A 22,033-nucleotide genomic window follows, 5' to 3' on the forward strand; every position below is an offset into this window, starting at 1 on the left:
AGACGGGGTTTCACCATCTTGGCCAGGCTGGTCTTGAACTCCTGACCTCATGATCCACCCGCCTCAGCCTCCCAAAGTGCTGGGATTACAGGAGTGAGCCACTGCGCCCATACGCATTTCTTTTATTTTTATTTTTTCTAGAGATGGGGTCTTGCTATCTTGCCCATGGTGGGCTCAAATACCTAGCCTCAAGTGATCCCAGTCTGCCTCCCAAAGCGCTGGGATTACAGGTGTGAGTCACCACACCTGGTTCCTCATTGCTTTCCTCCTCTTCCTCCTCCTCTTCCTCCTCCTCCTCCCCATCCCCCTCCTCCTCGTCCCCCTCCTCCTCTTCTTCCTCCTTCTCTTGCTCTTCATTTCTTTTCTTTTGAGACAGGGTCTCACTTTATAGCCAAGGCTGGAGTGCAGTGGCATGATCATAGCTTACCGCAACCTAGACCTCTCGGGCTCAAGTGATCCTCCTGCTTCAGTTTCCTGAGTAGCTGGGACTACAGGCTCACGCCACCCTGCCTGGTTAATTTTTCTTCTAGTTTTTTTGTAGAGACGGTGGTCTCACAATATGGCCTAGGCTGGTCTTGAACTCCTGGGTTCAAGTGATCCTCCCGCCCTGGCCTCTCAAAGTGCGAGGATTACAGGTGTGAGCCACCACACCGGGCCCACTGCATTTCTTCCAGCTCTGTCAGGGCCCCTATCCTGTTGTGTCTTACATGAAAGTTGTCAATGTGTTTGTCTCACTCTTCCTAGCAGGGCAGAGAGCTCCCAGGGGGCAGAAACTAGGTCCCACTGAAATGGGTGGCATGTTAAAGAGGGTATGGGAACTGTCATAATGGCACATGCCTATAGTCGCAGCTACTCTCAAGAAGCTGAGGTGGGAGGACCACTTGAGCCTAGATGGTTGAGGCTGCAGTGAGCTATGATCATGACACTGCACCCGCCTAGAAGACAGAGTGAGACCCCATCTCTAAAAAAAAAAAGAGAGAGAGAGAGAGAAAGAGAGAATGAAGGCATAGGAGGCCAACAGATTCAAGTTCAAATCGCAGCACAAGATTTTAAGATTTGCTGGCTGTGAGCGTCCATGCAAACCACTGTAGCTCATGAGGCCTCAGTTTCCCCTTTGATAAGTGACCTGAAATATCACCTCTCCAGAGCTGGGAAAATCAGATGCACTCACTCATCAGACAGATATTTCCTCAGTATCCACTATATGCCAGCATTGTCCAAGGACATGATGGTGAGCAAGAGAGAGTCCCTGCCCTCAGGGAGCTTACGCCCTAGTGTGGCGAGAAGGCAGTACATGAGGGAATGGCAAGCAGTGATAACTGCCCTCAAGAAAACAAAACGGTGTAATGGGAGAGCAGGTAACTGAGGCAGGGGCAGGGGCAACCCTCACTAGGGTGATCAGGAAGGGCTTCTAGGAGGAAGTGACATTTAGCTGAGACAAGAATAAAAAGGATAAGATTTGAGAGGTACAGTGTTAAAAGAAGCAAACAAATAAAAAAGAATAAAAAAGAGCAGGGCATGCAAAGATTTGGGGAAAGGACGATCAAGGTGGAAATCACAGCAAGCACACAGCTTGATGGCACACCTTCCGGGGCCCAGCCATTGGCTCCCTCCCCCTGCCCTCACCTTCCCATCCCATCCTCTGCAGAACGGTACACAGACACAGGACACAGTAAATACACATCTGCCGGAGTGAACGTGACAAAACCAGGAATCTCAGGGATGAACTGGAGCATGACAAAAATATGCACCTTAGCAAAAAACAGTCAACTGAGATTGAGGCAGATGCCAGTTAAAAAGATCTTAAATTCAGGCCGGGCATGGTGGCTCACACCTATAATCCCAACACTTTGGGAGGCCAAGGCGGGTGGATCACACGAGACCAGGAGTTCGAGACCAGCCTGGCCAACATGGTGAAACCCCGTCTCTACTAAAAATACAAAAAATTAGCCAGGTATGGTGACGCACGCCTGTAATCCCAGCTACTCAGGAGACTGAAGCACAAGAATCATTTGAAACCAGGAGGCAGAGGTTGCAGCGAGCCGAGATCGTGCCACTGCACTCTAGCCTAGGTGACAGAGCAAGACTGTCTCAAAAAAAAAGAAGCATTTAGGCTGGGCCTTAAAGTATAAGAAGGGCCCAAACACATGAAGAACAGGGAAGAGCATCCCAGGCAAAGGGAACAGTATGTGCAAAGGCCTGTGGATAGAAAGGCTTAATAGTTCAAAGGACTGATAGTCTGGGCTGTAAAGATGAGGGAAGCCCCAAGCTACTCAAAGTGCGGTCAGAGAATTTGGCAAGTGTCAGGTCATCCACAGCTTTGTGGTATGATCTTGGGTTTTACTCATTGTGTAGAAGAAGCCAGTGAGGGTTTAATACAGACAGAACTGCTAAAGGTCAGCACTGGAGTCCCACATTTGACAGATGAGAACTTGGCCCTGCAATGGGGAGTTAGAGTGAGGACCAGAACCCCAGCTTCCTCATTTCTGGACCACAGCCTCCTATAAAACAGAACTCTCATCTTTTCACCTCACCCAACTTCACTTGGTGTGAGCCCTGTCCTGACAGAGCTGACTCCACCCAGTGCCAGGCTCGGCCCCTTACAGACATGACCTCCCAGAGCAGTGGGCCTCAAGGGGGGTAGTTTTGCCCCCAGGGGAGATTTGGAAATGTTTGGAGACAAATTTGGCTGTTACAACTGGGGGTGGAGTGAGGGCAGGGGGTGCTACTAGTGTTATCAACTGAATGTACGTGTCACCCCAAAATTCATAGGTTAAAATCTAATCTCTAATGTGATGGCATTTGAGGTGGGGCCTTTGGAAGGTGATTAGGTCGTGAGGGTGGAGGATTCGTGTCCTTATGAAAGAGACCCCCAGGCCAGTGCAGTGGTTCAAACCTGTAACACCTATAATCTCAACATTTTGGGAGGCTGAGGTGGGAGGATCACTTGAGCCCAGGAGTTCGAGACTAGTCTGGGCAAGATGGTGAGACTCGTCCCTATTAAAAAAAAAAAAAAAAATTTAAATTAGCCAGGCATGGCGATGTGTGCCTGTAGTCCCAGCTACTTGAGAGGCTGAGTCAGGAGGATCATTTTAGCCTAAGAGTTTGAGCCACTGTACTCCAGCCTGGGCAAAGGGAGGGAAGGGGGGAGGGGAGGGAAGGGGAGGGGAGGGAAGGGGAGGGGAGGGGAGGGAAGGGGAGGGGAGGGGAGAAGAAACCCCAGAACATTCTCTCAAGGAAGGAAGGAAGGAAAAAGAGAGAGGAAGGGAGGAAGGAAGAAACCCCAGAAAAGTCTCTCCCTGGCCCCCCAACCACGGAGGACACGGCGAGAAACATCTGTTAATGAACCAGGAAGCAGACCCACGCCAAACACTGAGCCTGCTAGTGCCTTGATCTTGGACTTCCCAGCCTCCAGAATTGTGAGAAATAAATCTCTGCTGTTTATATTTTGCTATAGAAGCCTGAATGAACTCAGGCATCTTGTCTCAAGTGGGTAGAGGCTAGGATGTTGCTAAACATCTTACCAAGCACAGGACAGCCCCCCAGATCAAAGAATTATCCAGCTCAAAAACCAAAGGTGTCAAGACAGAGAAGTGCCCACCCAGGGATACAAAGCCTTCCTTTCAAATAGGTGCAGAGCCCTCAAGGGAAGAAAGCCCTCCCCAGGGGGCATAGAAGAAGAGGGAGAAGGGTCATTCTTAGCCTCCCAGGAGCCCCAATCCAGAGAGAGCACGTCTAGAGGTGGCATGCTAGGCAGAAGGCTCCAAGTCACCCCCAACCACAGCACACCACAGAGGAGGCAGAGTTGGGAAAGGTCTGTCTCCTTACAGAGGAACTCAGTCCCCCTGGGAGAGCAGCACAGACCCTGCAGTGGGGACCTCCAGCCCCCTCTCCTGCCTGGCAAACTCCCACCTGCTTCCTGCGAGAGGCAGAGAGCCAAGGATGGCAGATCTGAGGTCTCAGCCCCTGTGGCAAACACAGCCAGGCAGCCCCAGCCGTCTGGGAGCTGCCGTGTGAGAGCGCAGTCCCTCCCCCATGCTCTCAGAGCTGGACTGTGCCAGGGTGACCCTCAGGACTCGCCAGGCCAGGAAACATCACAGCAAAACACACTCCCCTCACCCCTACCAGGTGCCGGCCTCAGCTCTGGGCCAGGAACTACAGGCCAACAAGCCCCGGTGAGGGCCAAGATCACCACCCCACCAGGCCAGAAAAGCAGCTCTCACTCCAGTCCCTGGCTGCCCCCTTTCAGCGTAAGAGTGTTCTAGAGAGATGTCTGCCTCCCCTCCAGACTGGGCACTCCTGGGCACATGCATTGCCCTCCAGGCAGGGCACACACAGCAGCTGCTCAAAGTGTGTTTTCTGAAAAAGGAGCCAGTGGCAATTTCTGAACCAAGAAAAGATTGTGATTCAGTGGGTATCTATTAAGTGTTTCCTGAGTACTCTTGTTCAGAAAAGGGGTTGCAACATCAGGTCCCTGCAGGGGTTGGACAGGAACATAAACACAAGAAGGGAGTGGAAGCCTTGGTCAGAACACCCAGCAACAGCTCACCCAGCAACAGCCTGGCCAGGTCCCCGGGCTCGGCTTCCGGTCTTTGGCTTGGCCTGTGACAGGGCGCCATCTACTGGCTAGTACAGAAGGAAGCAAGCGCTCAGCCAAAGCGCAGGTGGGCCCGGGAGGGAGGAAAGGTGGACACACCCCTCGCACTAGCCTTGGTCTCCCTGTTTTGATTCCACAGCTCCCAGCCTAGCTGCTCAGGCCCCTCCCCAGGAGCACGTCACATCCATGTCCGTATTTATTCATCATCTCCCACACGCACATCCAGAACTCTGCCAGGCAATGCCCCTGCCCCACCCCGCAGCAGCCATCAGGACAAGAAGCTCCAAATTGTAAACAGTAAGCCAGTGATTCTCAAAACACAAGGCAAAGAAGAATCAGACACAGTTCATGTTGAAATGCAGATCACCAGACCCTCTCTGAGATTCAACATTTTTTTTTTTTTTTTTTTGAGACGAAGTCTTGCTCTGCCGCCCAGGCTGGAGTGTAATGGTACCATCTCAGCTCACTGCAACCTCTGCCTCCCGGGTTCAAGGGATTCTCCTGCCTCTGCCTCCTGAGTAGCTGAGATTACAGGCGTGTGCCATCACGCCCAGCTAATTTTTGTATTTTTAGTGGAGATGGGGTTTCACCATGTTGGTCAGGCTGGTCTCAAACTCCTGACCTCGTGATCCACCCACCTCGGCCTCCCAAAGTGCTAGGATTACAGGCATGAGCCACCGCACCCGGCGAGATTCAACTTTTAAAGCTCTAGAGTAGGGTCCGTGGATCTGTATGCTTAACCAATACCCAAATGATCCTGATAGGAGAAAATCTTCGTGACCTTGGGTTAGGCAAAGACTTCTCACATACAATACCAAAAGTATCATCTATAGAAGAGAAAACGATAAATTAAATTTCATCAAAATTAAAAATGTGAGCCAGGCAGGTGGCACGCACCTGTAGTTCCAGCTACTCTGGAAGCTGACTGACATAGGAGGATCTCTTGAGCCCAGGAGTTCCAGGCTACAGTGTGCAATGATTGTGCCTGTGAACAGCACTGCACTCCAGCCTGGGCAACATACCAAGACCCCACCTCGAAAAAACAAAACTAAAAAGAAAGAAAACCCAATGTTTTTTAATGGGCAAAAGATTTGAATAGAGATTTAATCAAAAACGAATGGATACGCCGGGCATGGTGGCTGACGCCTGTAATCCCAGCACTTTGGGAGGCCAAGGCGGGCGGATCACGAGGTCAGGAGATCGAGACCATCCTGGCTAACACGGTGAAACCCCGTCTCTACTAAAAATACAAAAAATTAGGCCGGGCGCGGTGGCTCACGCTTGTAATCCCAGCACTTTGGGAGGCCGAGGCGGGCGGATCACGAGGTCAGGAGATCGAGACCACGGTGAAACCCTGTCTCTACTAAAAATATAAAAAAAAAAATCAGCCGGGCGTGGTGGCGGGCGCCTGTAGTCCCAGCTACTCGGAGAGGCTGAGGCAGGAGAATGGCGTGAACCCGGGAGGCGGAGCTTGCAGTGAGCCGAGATTGCGCCACTGCACTCCAGCCTGGGCGGCAGAGCAGGACTCCGCCTCAAAAAAAAAAAAAAAAAAAAAAAAAAAAAAAAAAAAAAAAAAAAAATTAGCTGGGCGAGGTGGAGGGTGCGTGTAGTCCCAGCTACTCAGGAGGCTGAGGCAGGAGAATGGTGTGAACCCCGAGAGGCGGAGCCTGCAGTGAGCCAAGATTGTGCCACTGCACTCCAGCCTGGGCGACAGAGCGAGGCTCCATCTCAAAAAAAAAAAAAAAAAAAAAAAAACGAATGGATAGCCAACAAGCACATGAAAAGTTGTACAACGTCGGCCAGGCATGTAGCTCATGCCTGTAGTCCCAGCACTTTGGAAGGCCGAGGCAGGCAGATCACCTGAGGTCAGGAGTTCAAGACCAGCCTGGCCAACATAGTGAAACCCCATCTCTACTAAAAATACAAAAATTAACCAGGCATGGTGGCAGGTGCCTGTAATCCCAGCTGCTCAGCAGGCTGAGGCAGGAGAATCACTTGAACCTGGGAGGCGGAGGTTTCAGTGAGCTGAGATTGTGCCACTGTACTCCAGCCTGGGTGACAAGAAGTGAAACTCTGTCTCAAAAATAAAATAAAATAAAATAAAAATAAAACATGTTCAACATCACTCATCATCAGAGAACTGTAAATTAAAACTACAGTGATACACCTCTTAATACGATAAAAAAAGAAAAAATAAATCAAACTACAATGAGATACATTACACCCTAGAGAATGTATACAATTAAAAACCATACCAAGTGTTGAAAAGGATGTGAAGGAATTGGAGCTCTTAATCTCTTCGGAAAAGAGTGTGGCAGTTTTTTATAGTCAAACATATACTTAATATATAGAGTTGGCTCTCTATACCTGTGGGTTTTGTACCCACAAATTCAACCAAACACAGAAAACATTTGAAAATAAATAAATAATACAAATTTTAAAAAGCAATACAACTATTTACATAGCATTTACATTGTATTATGTACTATAAGTAATCTAGAAATGATTTAAAGTATACAAAAGGATGTGTGTAGGTTAGATGCAAATACTATAGCACTTTATATAAAGGACTTGAGTATCCTTGAATATTGGTATCTGTGGGGCTCCCAGAACCAATGCCCACAGATATAGAGGGACAACTATACAACCCAGCAATCCTACTCCTGCATATTTATCTGAAAGAAATGAAAACTTTACTGACCAGATGCCGTGGTTTGTGCCCATAACCCCAGCACTTAGGGAAGCTGAGGCAGGAGGAATACTTGAGCCCAGGAGTTTGAGACCAGCCTCGCCAACATAGGGAGACCCCATCTCTACAAAAAATACAAAAATTAGCCAGATACAGTGGTGCACACACATAGTCCTAGCTACTCAGGAGGCTGAGGTGGGAGGACGCTTGAGCCCAGGGGGCGGAGGCTGCAGTGAGCCAAGATCATACCACTGCACTGCACTCTAGCCTGGGCAAAAGAATGAGACCCTGTCTCAAAAAAAAAAAAAAAAGAAAAAGAAAACTTTGCTTCACAGCAAAACCTGTATGCAAATGTTTACAGGCTTTGTTCATGATGTTAAAAAACTGGAAACAGTCCAAATGTCCTTCAGCAGATGAAAGGATAAATGGATCATGGAACACCCACACCATGTAACGCTATTATTCAGCAGTGAAAGGAACGAACTACCGATTCCCACCAAACATGGATGAATCTCAAACACGTGATGCTAAAGTGAAAGAAGCCAGGCTCAAGAGCTTATTTACTCTATCATTCCATTTCCATGATATCCTAGAAAAGGCAAAACCACAGGGATAGAAAAGAGATCAGTGACTCCCAGGTACCAGGGATGGGGAGGGTTTGGCTACAGGGGAGCACAAGGTGATAAAAAGGTTCTGAGTCTTGTTGTGGTTGGTTATAAAAACATATGTTTGTCAGAACTCAACTATATACTAAAAAGGGTAAATTTTACATATATATAAATTAAAACAATAAAATACATAAGGTCAAGGCATGGCAGAATCATCTGGGAGGCTTGCTAAAATCCACACTACCAGCCCCCACCCTCAGAGATTGTATTTTCACAGCTCTGGAGTAGTGCCCATAAATCTGCCTTTTTTTTTTTTTTTTTTTGAGATAGAATCTCACTGTCACCCAGGCTGGAGTGCTGGAGTGCAGTGGCACAGTCTTGGCTCACTGCAACCTCCACCTCCCAGGCTGAAGATTCTCCAGCTTCAGCCTCTCATGTAGCTGAGACTACAGGCATGCATCACCATGCCTCGCTAATTTTTGCTTTTTTTTTTTTTGAGGCAGAGTCTCACTCTGTCACCCAGGCTGGAGTGCAGTGGCGCGATCTTGGCTTACTGCAAGCTCCGCCTCCTGGGTTCAAGTGATTCTCCTGCCTCAGCCTCCCAAGTAGCTGGGACTACAGGCGCCCACCACCACGCCCAGCTAATTTTTTGTATTTTTAGTACAGATGGGGTTTCAGTGTGTTAGCCAGGATGGTCTTGATCTCTTGACCTTGTGATCCGCCCGCCTCGGCCTCCCAAAGTGCTGGGATTAAAGGCATGAGCCACTGCGCCTGGCCGAGAATGTGCCAGTCTTTATTCAATCATACAATGAAATATTACACTCCATTGTTGATGCTACATAAATAGCATATAGGCCGGGTGCGGTGGCTCACGCCTACAATCCCAGCACTTTAGGAGGCTGAGGCAGGTGGATCATTTGAAGCCAGGTGTTCGAGACCAGCTTGGCCAACATGGCAAAACCCCATCTCTACTAAAAAAAAATAAATAAATAGAAAAATAAGCCAGGCATGGTGGCACACACCTGTAATCCCAGCTACTTGGGAGGCTGAAGGAAAATCACTTGAACCCGCGAGAGGGAGGTTGCAGTGAGCCAAGATTGTGCCATGGCACTCCAGCCTGGGCAAGCAAGACGACTCCATCTCAAAAAAAAAAAAAAAAAAAGCATTGTATAGCTGTAACCAAATTTATTTAAGCAATTTTCTGGTGCTGGATGTTTCGGATGCTTCAGATTGTTAGCTATTTTACATGAGAACCATATAGAGTTACTTTATGATTCAATTCAATTACCACCTCCTCCAGAAAGCCTTCCAGGTCTACTTCAATACCCAGCAATATCTCCCACCTCTGAATTACGACAACCTGTGTTCCATCCGACACACCTTAGCATGGAGCCTGTGTGTCACTGCTCTCTGAAGACTGTCTTGTGGGTGGTGGGCTGGTCTCAGGTCCAGGACTCTACTACACACATTCCTGGGAGCCCCCAAGCAACCAGTATACAGCAGGTACTCAATACATGCTAACTGCTTAGACCCAGCCCCCTTAGATTGTATAAGCCTGGTCAGCTCCATTTCCTAAGGGTCAGGATTATAGGTGCCCACTAAGGCCAGGTTGGAAATTTTGCTTCTTCTCTGGCCACTGCACAGATGCAAAGGATCCCTGTTATTCAACCACAACTTTAAGACCCTGTCCCCTCCACATGAAAGTCTTGAGCTTCAGGCAAGATTGCCATGGCTAAAGGCTCTCCCAACTTGACTAGAGCTTCACAGCAGTCATGACCTTGGCAATCACCAAACATCTGCCCCGACCCCAGGGCTGCATGGTGGAGACAGGGCCCAGGCTCTGGTGCCAGAAATCAAGGTTCCAATCCCAGGCATGGCAGTGGTCTGGCAGGGTGGCCAGGGAACTGCTTGGGTTCCTTGGTGGGTATGGCCCCCAGGCAGTGCAAGGGAGCTGGTCACAGCACGCCCTGCCCTAGCTGCCCTGCACACTTCACCTGATGCAGGGTGCCCACTCTTTAGCTCACAGAAATGCCCACCTGCCCACCTGACCTTGCAATCTCCAGTCCACAGACGTTGAAGTTCAGGGGCTCCTCAACATGGCCTTCTAGGCTCTCCGCCTGCCAGGCACCATCCCTCACCACCTGCCCCAATGCTGCCATAACTGGGCAGGGCCTCTCCTCCAACTCAGGCACACCCCCGACACTGCCTGGAGTGCCTGTCTCCTCACCGCTGCCTCCTGAAACATCCTCTCTCAAACACCACCCACCCCCTAAGCAGCTTCCCCAACGCCCTGGTGAGAATTGTTTTCCCTCCCCTGAGGCCTCTCCACCCCTGCCACATCTGAATTGGAGCTGCTGTGTCCCTATCCCCTGTGACACCTTTTTTTTTTTGAGATGGAACCTTGCTCCATCACCCAAGCTGGAGGTGCAGTGGCGAGATCTTGACTCACTGCAACCTCCATCTCCTGGGTTCAGGTGATTCTCCTGCCTCAGCCTCCCAAATAGCTGGGATTACATGCGTGTACCACCACACCAGCTAATTTTTTGAATTTTTAGTACGTTTTAGTATGTTGGCCAGGTTGGTCTTGAACTCCTGGCTCCAAGCGATCCACCTGCTTCGGCCTCCCAAAATGCTGAGATTACAGGAATGAGCCACCATGCCCGGACCCCTGTGACATTTTGAAGCAGGGGTAGGTTACTCACTACAGACATCTGTCGATTTGCACTGAACCCTCCATTGGAAGGCAGTGAGAAGAACACCCAGCACAGACCTGGCTGGCTGACACCCGTAGAAGTTGCATTTGCAAGGGGAAGGGCTTAGGTCCCGCCACCAGCTTTTGGGAATGAGCCAAAATTAAAAATAATAGCTGCCATTTATTGAGCTCCCTATGTGCCAAACACCTTACAGACATTCCAATTACTCTTAATTACCTTGATGAGGTAGACACAATTACCATTCCCATTTTATAGACGAAGAAACTGAGGCTCTGAGAGGTTAAGCAATCTGCTACAGTACCAGGTGAGTGGGTGGCAGAGTAGGGATTCAAATCCAGGCCCATGTGACTCAAAGCCTAGCTCTGAACCACAGTCTCAGTGGTAGAGAGCCTGAAACAACCATATTACTGACCAGTACAGGATTCCGGAATTCCTTCACTGAGGGCTCACAGTCATCAGCTCACTAGCTTAAGGCTCCTTCCAAAGGCTCCCCTCTAACACCAGTGACAATCTTCAGTGAGCCTGCTGATAGAGGAAATGCCTCTCGCCTTAGCTAAGCTCAGCAAACACTTCCACACGTTTACGAAGTGCCTGACACTGCGCTGGGCTCTGGGGCAGGGCAGGGGGAAGCAAACAACCACAGGGTCCCTGTGCTCTACAGATGCTGAAGGGGTGCTACAGAGGAGGAAGGGAGCAAAGGGTGGATGAGGGAAGGTGGAGGGCTTTCTGGAAGAGGCAGTGATCAAGCTCATCCTGAAGGCTGAGTGTCTCTCTTCTTCCTGGACCACCTCTCTCTGCCTCTGACTGCCTTTCCAAAAGTCTCTGTGATTTTGCTAAGGCAGTAACTACCATGGAAGGAAGCGCTCCTTTGTGAGACAGACAGACAGACAGACAGACAGACAGACAGACACACACACACACACAACCCTATCTGCCTGTGAAATTCCTCTCCATGTACCTAACTCCAATTCTGCCTGCCTATCTGCAAGATCATCCCCAAGGCAGGACTGTGCTCCAAGGCCTCTACAGTGGTGCCTGCATTCCAGGGGTGACATACATGCACATACACACTCGCACACAAACACACTCGGGCACATGCACGCACACACAGGCACACACACAGGTAACTGCACTGTATCCCCTGCTGCCCCTTGCACTTGGTGGACAGTCAATAAGTATCTGCTGAATTCAATTAAATGGGATAGTTTGCCTAAATGCTTGGGAGTCTTGGGGTAATTGATGGAATAAAGTGCCCTGGCCAATTCAAAGCAAAAAAATATATAAGACACAATTCAAGAAAAATAGTGGAGTGTAAAGGGCTCTCCCAGCTGGGCAACCTCAAAGAAACCCATTTTGCCGTCACCTTTCTTCATGGGATGACTGAGGCTAGCCACGCCCAGCTGGCTTCATTCACAGGGAGCCTGTGAAGATTCAACAAGATAACATTCAGGAGGCGCCCAGCACGGGGCCTGGCACACAGATGCTACTTGGCCAGTACGAGCTCTGTATTTTCACCTGGTCCAAGGGCACACACACTCAGTCATCGGCAGTCAAAGGACAAGCAGGCAGGCCCCATCACTCAGTGGTTTTCAAACCTCTTTGACCAGGACCCACAGTAAGAAATGTCTTACACAAATTACACACTGTTGCAATGAAAGTTCCACAAAACACTTATTCTCAGGATGAGGTTGCACACTGATGCTTGTGTCTTTCATCTCTGTTTCATTTCTAAGCTGATCTCACAACTGCTTCCAGGGAAGTTGGGAAAAGCCTTGCCCTCACTCACCCAGAGTGTCAGAGCCGCTCTCCACCGTCTCGTTGACCTTCCTTGCTACTCTGGCCACGGCCTCACCCATCTTCTTCAGCATGCAGACACAGGTGTCCTGCCGCCAGCCCCCAGGCTGGTCTGCTGCTCACAAAAGGGCCTGAGCCTGGGGAAGACGCAGTGCCATGAAGTGCCCGCCTGCCAGCCAGGGGCCCACCCAGGCATCCCCCTCCAGCATCCTTCTCCCCCAGGACCCAGGCTGTCAGGAAGCCTGCAGGGAGGGCCCCAGGCCACTCACCTCCTCTTGCAGGGCCGAGAGCTCAGGCCACATCCAGCTTGGCCTTTGCACAAGCTGGTCTGCCAGTCTGGCAGCTGAGTTCTACTGGTTTTCTGGGAGGATCAACATGTGTGACCTCACCAGACATGGGGACCAGGCCTGAGCCAGCAGCCAGGGAGGTGTGAGGACTCAGGGGTGTGCTGGCCTGTGATTCACTCTATAGGCAGGGCATTGGGAAGGAAGTAGGGCGCAGCCAACTGCAGGAGAAAGACACCTGTCCCTCCATCCCACAGCCTCTAAGCTGGTCCCCTGTCCACACCCTGCCCAGGACAATTTCCCCAGCTCCCCTGTTCACCCCACCCATATCTGCCTTGTGCGTGACAGGAAGTGGGGACATGAAGGCAAATCAGAGCCCTGTAAGCCCATCAGAACACACGGACTGGCGGTGGGTGGTCTCTAAGAATTCCTTTCCCATGTGCCAGCAGGAAGGAGAGGTTACGGCACTAGCCTGCAGACCTGATTATCAGCCTGATGCTGAGTTTATCTGCAAGAAAAGTGGGCAGGGGCCGGGGGGTGGAGATAGAAATGAGAGAAGAGAAATTGGATCACTAGAGGAAAAGAGGCTGAAAGAAAGGTGAGGAAAACAAAATGATAAGGTGTTTAAGATATAAGGACTTGCAAACACCCTCAACTCCCTGTTTATTACAGAGAAGGAAACGAGCACAGAGAGGGGCTAGGTGACCTGGCCAAGGTCAAAGTGAGTAAGTGGCAAGAATCGGGTCAGCCCAGCTCCATAGCCAGTGCTCACTTCTTTGTAAAAATAGCAGCACCCCATGGAGAGAGGAATGAGCTCAAGTCCAAGGTCAGCACCCCTCTTTGCCCCCAGACCCCAGTCCCAGCTTCACAGACAGCTCAAGAAGCTCCAGTGAACTCACTCCAATGGCCAAAGGCAGAAGAAGGTGAAGGGCGAGAGAAGGGGCATGGGGACAGTGCTAAGAGCTAACAGTCACCAAGAAAAAGTTCCCACGTGGTCAACTGGACAAGCAGGGCAGGCAAGGCCAAGCCAGGGCTGGCCAAGCCCACCCATCTGCTTCAGGAAGTTACTGTGAGTTTAGCATGTGTGTGCATTTCCACTAAAGAGGCTGGCACTAAAGGTTTGAGACACACATACAGAGCAGTGGGAAAACACTGATTTTGGAGACAGGTCAAATGCTCAACTCCCCCATTTATTAGCTGAGAGGCCTTGGGAGAGTTTCTTAACTCCTCTGAGCCTGTTTCTTCTTCATGTGAATAGGAGATCTAGTAATACTCAACTTGCTAGGTTAATATGAGGATTGAACAAAATATATATACCTGTCTAGCTTAGAGCCCAGGACATGTAAATACTCAATAAAAGTTAAGAGGATAAAGCAGTGCATATGTGGATGTAACAGCAGCATATAACCCCAGTCTAATACTCATGTGAGTCTGAACAAAACACTGAGGGAACTCATCTTTGAGGAATGAGTGGAATTTCTATCTCTCCACCTCCAGGAAATCTCCTCTTATTGCCTCAGTGTTCTCTCCTCCCTCTGAGTTTCAGTAGCACTTAATGACTTAGCACAAGTCACCTGGATTATTTATGAGCTTTTAAATATACACTTGTCAGCCGGGCGCAGTGACTCACACCTGTAATCCCAGCACTTTAGGAGGCCTAGGCGGGTGGATCACTTGAGGTTGGGAGTTGGAAACCAGCCTGACCAACATGGTAAAACTCCATCTCTACTAAAAATACAAAAAAAAAAAAAAAATGGTCGGGCGCGGTGGCTCACACCTGTAATCCCAGCACTTTGGAAAGCCGAGGTGGGCAGATCACCTAAGGTCAGGAATGCAAGACCAGCCTGGCCAACATGGTAAAACCCCATCTGTACTAAAAATACAAAAATTAGCTGGGCGTGGTGGCAGGCACCTCGGGAAGCTGAGGCAGAAGAATCACTTGAACCCAGGAGGCAGAGGTTGCAGTGAGCCGAGATTGTGTCATTGCACTCCAGCCTGGGCAACAAGAGTGAACCTCGGGCTCAAAAAAAAAAAATAGCCAGGCATGGTCGCACATGCCTGTAATCCCAGCTACTCGGGAGGCTGAGGCAGGAGAATCGCTTGAACCCAGGAGGCAGAGGTTGCAGTGAGCCAAGATCATGCCATTGCACTCCAGCCTGGGCGACAAGAGCAAAGCTCTGTCTCAAAAATAAATAAATAAACAAACAAACACTTGTCTCCCCCGTTGGCCTGTGGGCAGGTTGGGGGCAGGGAATAGACCTATACTGTGCTTCTCTCCACACACTGAACACAGCTCTTAGTTAGCATCCCCTAATGGTGATGATCAACAGACATCATTTGTGTTTCCAATCTGAATACAGGTCAAGAGACTCTTACAACAAATCTAAGACACTGTCTAAATTGAGAAGGGTCAAAAACCAAATGCCTAACAGTGCCAGGTGGCCAATCTGCATAAGGCGAGCCAGTGCAGGGCAGAAGGGAATAGAAAGGACTGTGGCAAACTGGACCCAACAATTTCACCATGCTGCCTTGAAGACCGTACCCCTAAGCCTAAATCATAGCCATGTTGCTAGCATCTTGGTGACTTGTTCTAACCCCTTTATGAATAGGAAAGCTGAGGACCCAAGAGGGGAGGCAAATCAGCTAGATGAAAACAAAAAACCTAGGTATCCTAAGTCCCAGCCTAGGACTCTTCCCACCATTCCATGCTCCCTCCTTTCTCCATCTCCAATTCATCATCAATAATCATCAACATTTACTGAGCATCTCCTAGGTATGAGGGATAAGAATGAAGAGGGAGAAAGAAATGCGGGAAACAGCTCTGACTTGCGATTCTGATGAGGAAGAGCTTTCTGAAGAACAGCACTGAAGCAATCCTGGCCTCACAGCAGAGAGAGAAAGGAAGGGAAGCCACCAAGCTGCCCAGGGTCGGGGTAGCCCTGGTGGGATCACCTGGGCTGAATACTTTCAACCAGGCACTATGCCTGCAATTCTACTAGCTGCCACCAGGTGGGGGAGGTGGTGCCTTAGACCAGCGGTCCCCAACCTTTTCGGTTTCCTGGAACACAATTTTTCCCACTGTAGTGGGAGAGGAATGAAACTATTCCACCTCAGATCATCAGGCATTAGATTCTCATAAGGAGCACACAACCTAGATCCACCGCATTCGCAGTTCGCAGTAGGGTTCAGGCTCCTAGGAGAATCTAATGCGGCCGCTGGTCTGACAGCAGGCAGAGTTCAGGCGGTAATGCTTACTGATGCTCACCTCCTGCTGTGCAGCCGGTTCCTCACAGACCACGGACCTATGCCATCCACAGCCCAGGGGTTGAGGACCCTTGCCTTAGACCACTGATGAAAACTAGTCAGATTGAAAATTTCACCACTGGTGGCAAGTTCAGACATCCTATTGTGTGGGTCAGAGTGGACACAGGTACAGGAACAGAAACAACATGTAAAGTCTAGGTGTCAGGGCAATTCAATAGGAAGAAGGGCCCCTTCCTTCTATGCCAGAGGATGGAGGATGCTCTGAGTACAGCACAAATGTGCTCAGGACCCCCAAAAGATTCCTGCTGCTTAAAATTACCACACTTATTAACTAGCTAGGAAGCCATCCTCCCTTCACCTAAAACTGCCCCTTCCTCCACAAGGAAGAATTGTTTCATGAAGTCCAGCTGACAGGCCTGGGCTCCTCGGGGTACCTGGTCTATGCCATCTGCAGGGATGGTGGTAGTGGAGAGTCACAGAGTGTCCCAAAAGAGAGAAACAGACACCATCAGCCCACATGGGCCAGATTGCCGCTTGGGGCACCCCAGCCAGCTGGCACTACTGGTCCCAGCCAGTCCCAGGCAATAGAGGGTAGGCCTTTGAAATTGTCAAGGAAAGCACTCCAAATCCCAGAGACACGTCAACACAGGGTGGAAGCTCATACTCACACTGCCTACATCCTCAAAGCATGGCCCTGTCCACACATCCCCCAACCCCGTTCCTCAGAGTGAGCATCCTGGTCCGGTGAAATGTTTAAATCCAGCAAACATCTCCTGGGCACCTTCCATAAGGCCCCCACTGTGGGATTAAAGGGGCAAAGACCGGGTATGGGCTAGAACAAGCTTCCCACTGGGAGGCAGGATGAGCCTGATACTAGTAAGGCTACAGGGCCAGGCCTAGGGGGGTGTGAAGGCACATGGCATGGCCAAGGGAAAGGGACAGGGGCTGAGCAGCAGGTGCGCAGAGAGATTCAGGTGAGAGAGAGAGACAGGGAGACAATGGGCTCCCAGATTACTGAGGAAGGGAACTGCAGCCCTCTTACAAGGCTGTCCTCTGCTTCTGTGTAGCGAACCAAGAGAAGTTTTTTGAGGAAGGCAGCCGAATCCATAGTTTTGCAAAGTTAACAGTGTTGTGAGCAGTCCCATTTGTAAAATGGAAATACCACCTTCCTCACTGGATTATTGTGGGAAGTAACTGATATGTAACTTTTGGGAAAGGACTTTGCAAACCATTACATGTTTCCCACACCAAGGCATTACCAGTAGGTAATTAAACAGGTGTAGAGAGGAAGTTTGGATGTAATAAATTCAATGCCAGACAAAAACGTTGTCCTGCTTTGGGGGAGCTGGCAATACAGCCCTCCTGTCCCTATAACCTGGTTTCACCTGGACTCCGGCTGGCTGGGGGAGGAGTGATTTTTGCTGAAACCCTGACCTGGCCTCCTGACTCCAGCCCTTACCATCAATAACTCTACCTTATCTGCAGTCCGGAGACCTCTGCAAAGGAGCCGCTGCGACAGCCCGTCCCCACCATCTGCTCCTATATTTAGTTACTGGTGTTGTCAGTTGGGAACGTTAGAGCCTGGCAGCGGCTCGGATGGGCAACCGGAGCCTCCGGAGCCATGTGTGCGAGCTGGCCCTTCCGCTGGCTCCAGCCCGGGCTCTGGACCATGCCAAGCCGGGGAGCGGGTGGGGAGGTGAGGAGCGACCCAAACAGTCCCAAACCCCCCTTCAGATCAGAACGAAGTTGACCCACTTTCCCACCCCAGGGAAAGACGCCCGCTGGGACGAGAACAGGACCTGCTGGCGCCTTGTTTTTGTGGCATGGGGTTCGGGAAGCTCAGCGCGTGCTCCCTCGCTAACATCTAGGCATCCTCGGACTGAGCCTCCAGCACTACGCGCGGTAGCCAGGCAAGGGTCCCCCCGCCCCGCGTGCCAGGACCCGCCTCACCCCCGGTGCCTGCAGCCAATGGCACCTCGTCCGCTGGCCCGGCAGGCGGGGACTGGGAGAATAAAGCTGGCAGAGGGAAGAATGGTAGTGATCGCAGAGGGCCTGGGGCTCCCACGCTGCCCGGAGGCCGAGAGGCACGCTCTAGAGCAGGCGTCTGCAGCTCCCCAGAGCGGAAGCAAACCCCGAAAGTGTCGCTTCGGGGACGAAATACACAGCAGCCTCTCCAAGCAAGGGCGCCTCCCGCGAGGAATGGAGGCCCGCCCGGGAGCGCTTCTCCGAGCTCCCTATTCCCTGGCACCTCTGCACCCACTCCCCTGAACCATCGGGATCCAAGTGCAGTGAGCAAGCAAGAGCCCGCGCATGCCGGGCCCCTTGGCACCGCCAGAGCCTCCGCTGGTGCACCGCTGCTCTTTTCCACCGGGTGACCTGGGGGAGGGGAGAGGACGCTGCAAAAATCGGGACACTTCTCGCCCTCTCTCCCCCAGCCCCTGCAACGCTTGACCTCGGACTACGTTTACTTTGCGGGGCAAGAAGCGTGTGGTCCCGCTCCGGGCCGCTTTTGGCTCCACTTACGGCGACAATGCCTCCTAGCGCCCTGCGCAGCGCAGTCACGCTCCCTCCGCCGCCGGCGGCGCCCCAGGCGAGTTCCGAGCTGGCGGGGCGGGGCGCGCGGGGCTGCGGAATCTGCGCGCGCGGCCACTCCGCCAATCCCCGCGCCAGGACCGGCGCCGCGGCGGGAGCAGGCTGGGCCTGGGCTGCGCGCAGCCAATCAGCGCGGGAGCGGCGCGCGCGGGGGTGGCGCGCGGAAGGGCAGCCCGCGCGCTCCCGCCCGCAGGGAGTAACCGCTTTGTGTGCTGCTTCTAGAGGGAGAACGCCTGAGAGGGCGGAGATACAGAGTGGTACGTGCAGTACATCCCAGGGTTTATAGGACCGGGGCTCCAGATTGGGTTTTCTCGAGGGAATGATGTTGAATTAGCCAGATCAGGGATACTTCGAAACACGTGAACATGGAGCATAGGGAACTTTTCCTATGATGACTTCGGGTGCCTATTGAGGTTTTTAGTATATGCAAGGCCCTGTGTCTCGGCTCTGCGTCTCCAATCCTAATGTTCTCATCTATAAAATATGACTTGAGGGCGGGGCGCGGTGGCTCACGCCTGTAATCCCAGCACTTTGGGAGGCTGAGGTAGACGGATCACCTGAGGTCGGGAGTTCGAGACCAGCCTGGCCCACATGGCAAAACCCCCGTCTCTACTAAAAATACAAAAATTAGCCGGGCGTGGTGGCGGGCGCCTGTAGCCGCAGCTACTCGGGATGCTGAGGCAGGAGAATCGCTTGAACCCGGGAGGCGGAGGTTGCAGTGAGCCGAGATCGGCACTCCAGCCTGAGTGGACAGAGTAAGACTCTGTCTCAAAGAAAAAAGAATATTTAATTCCGCCTCTAGGGGGTCTAGGCAGTCAAAGAATACACATTACCTTGGGCCTCGATGGATGTTAAAGGTTTACTTATGCCCTCTCCACCCCCAACAATATGTTAAAGTTCATCAGAATGTGATCTTATTTGGAAGTAGGGCCATTGCAGATGTAATGAGTTAAGGTCATGCTGGAGTAGGGCGGGCCCCTAATTCACTGAGACTGGTGTCCTTGTAAGAGAAGAGACACAGAAGAGACGCACAGGGAGAACCACCGGTGGTGATGGCGGCAGGGATCAGCTGATGCATTTCCAAGGCCAGGAGTGCCAATCACTGCCAGCAGGGACCAGAAGCTAGGAACGGGCAGGGAATAATTCCTCCTTCAGAGCTTCCAAAAAGGAACTAACCCTCCAGACACCTTGATTTTGGACTTAATAGCTTCCAGAGCTGTAAGTGAATAAACTTCTGTTGCTTTACGCCACCCAGTTTATGTCCATTTGTTATAACAGCCCTAGGAAAAAACTACAATAGGTTAGTAGGAATAAAGAGAAGAGGATGATAAATATCTCCAAACTAAGTCTTTTGAAACTGAATGCTTAGTATATGCAAGGCCCTGTGTCTTGGGGTATACTGACATGAATCAGACACAGACCCTGCCCTCAAGGGGTTACCAGTCAAGTGGATACTTAAGCAGCCATGTTTTCTGACCCCTTGTGCGTTCCCAGGGAAAACTATGGAGACCTCTCTCAACCCATCAACACCACATCCCTGCCAGATATATACCAAGTACCAGATATAAATAACTAATGGGTAGAGTCCCATTCTGCCCAAGCTGAGTGAGATGCTGCTTGCCACTGTGGACAAAGCAGACATAGCTACTTCTGTTTTCACTGAAAACCAGCATGACACTTCTACCCAACTTTTATACGTGGATGTCTTCTCTCCCCTGCTAGTCCATACGCAGACCTGAGACAGCCAGTACGGTGTTTCTGTACCCATGGCAAGGGCTCAGTATATACTGCTGGCTGATGGCCCCAGCCTGGGGTTTCCAACATTCATGCTTTCCCTCAGCCAGTCCCCTGTCCCAGGCAGTTCATCCTGGACCCTCTAACCCCACAGAGACAAGATCCCTCCCTAGCTCAAATCCACCTCTTCTATTCCTACTGTTTTTGCTTCTCCAGAGCACTTAGTGCATTATACCCATTATTCTATCATCTCTGCACAAGTCTTTACTCCCGAGAGTCTGCCTGATTGCAAATACCAGAGTTTGACGCATGTTCAGTGCTTGTATTCATCAGTGTTTCCTGCATAATAAAACATCCCAAAACTTAGATGTGGCTTAAAACAATAACTACTTATTTAGTTCATGATTTTATGGGTCAGTATTTGAGGCTGGGCTTAGCTGGGCAGTTCTGATCACAGCTGGACCCCCTCATGCATACGGGTTCATCGCCAGGCAGTCAGAAGGCTCTGCTTCTGAGAAGTGGCTAGCTGCCAACTGAGGCAAGTAGGTCGCATGTATCTCATCTACTAACAGGCTAGCCTAATTTGTTCACGTGGAGCTGCAGGGCTTCAAGAGCAAGAGTGGAATGGTGCAAGGTCTCTCAAAGTCTAGGCTCAAAATCAGCACTAGTCCACTTCCACAGTTGTATCAACTAAACCAAATGGCAAGGCCAACCCAGGTTCAAGGGTGAAGAAATAGACTCCATCTCCTGATGGGAGGAGCAGCAAAGTCACATTGCAAAGAATATGAGTACAGGGATGAGCAGAGAGTTGGGGCTAATTTTGTAATCTGTCACAGGACTCCATAAGTATTCTTGGGCTGGGCTCCATGGCTCACGCCTGTAATCCCAGCACTTTGGGACGCTGAGGTGGGAGGATCACTTGAGCTCACGAGTTTGAGAGCAGCCTGGCAACATGGTGAAACCCCATCTCTACAAAAAATACCAAAAGTAGCCAGGCGTGGTGGTGCGGGCCTGTAGTCCCAGCTACTCAGGAGGCTGAGGTGGGAGGATAGCTTGAGCCCTGGAGCCCAGGAGGAAGACCAGGTCTCAAAAAAAATAAATAAATAAAAAGTATTCTCACAATACCTAGCAAGTATTGGGTACTCAGAAAATACTTATCAACAGTGGTAAGATTTTCAGTCACTATGTTTACTGACTCCATTCAATGCAGTCAATTGGCAAAATATTATCCCTCACTGTTAGGATCTACAAGCCTCAGGCCATTCGTGGCCATTTTCAGTTTCAGAACAGCAAGTAAGGGAATCAGGGAGGTAGGGCTGTGCAAGGGAAGCCCCTGAGGCTTCTCAGTGAAGAAGCTCAACTGGCCCCAAACAAATAGTCTCCTCTGAAGAGATCCAGAGCATCTTTAGAGGCCTGGACCCCTTAGTGAGGTGGTCCAAGCCTGGCCACCTGAGTCAGAAGCTGCACACCCTGAACAGACTCAGATGTTTGCCAGGGCTTGGCCACAGCCTCTGGAGATGTTTGAAATCCGTGCAAATTACTTGCAGATAGGAAAACTCTTGTGCTAAGACAAAATTGTTCTGTGGTTATTCCCTGAAGGGTCTGCCCCTCACTAGGCAGGATAAATTCTCAGGGCACTTGTAAAAGGGACAGTATCCCATTGACAGAGTCAGCATCTCAACTCCTGTGACTGAAGACCCTGATGGAGTCTACTTCCCATCAAAGAACTTCTAGGCCTGCTAATTGGTTAATTTGTG

At 50.7% G+C, this 22,033-nt stretch overlaps 1 protein-coding gene across 9 annotated transcripts in view; it reads right to left on the reverse strand.

Annotated features, from left to right (window-relative positions):
* Positions 1–18,585, reverse strand: part of LRRC20 (leucine rich repeat containing 20) — an 85,042-nt gene extending 66,457 nt beyond the window's left edge. For 2 of the 9 annotated variants that reach the window (XM_055274580.2, XM_063637219.1), the window contains exon 1: positions 18,474–18,574. Coding sequence is in view for 7 of the 9 variants with exons in the window: in XM_063637217.1 (XP_063493287.1) it covers positions 12,395–12,476 (82 nt within the window). In the remaining 2 variants the exon portion in view is untranslated. Of the gene's footprint in view, positions 1–12,394; positions 12,540–12,671; positions 12,776–17,424; positions 17,863–18,473 lie in introns of those variants that run through there. The other 7 variants (XM_063637217.1, XM_063637216.1, XM_063637221.1 and 4 more) reach the window with 7 other exon arrangements.
* Between the last annotated feature and the right edge of the window lie 3,448 nt (positions 18,586–22,033).

Source organism: Symphalangus syndactylus, chromosome 4 (assembly GCF_028878055.3).
Source record: "Symphalangus syndactylus isolate Jambi chromosome 4, NHGRI_mSymSyn1-v2.1_pri, whole genome shotgun sequence".
NCBI classification, from domain to species: domain Eukaryota; kingdom Metazoa; phylum Chordata; class Mammalia; order Primates; family Hylobatidae; genus Symphalangus; species Symphalangus syndactylus.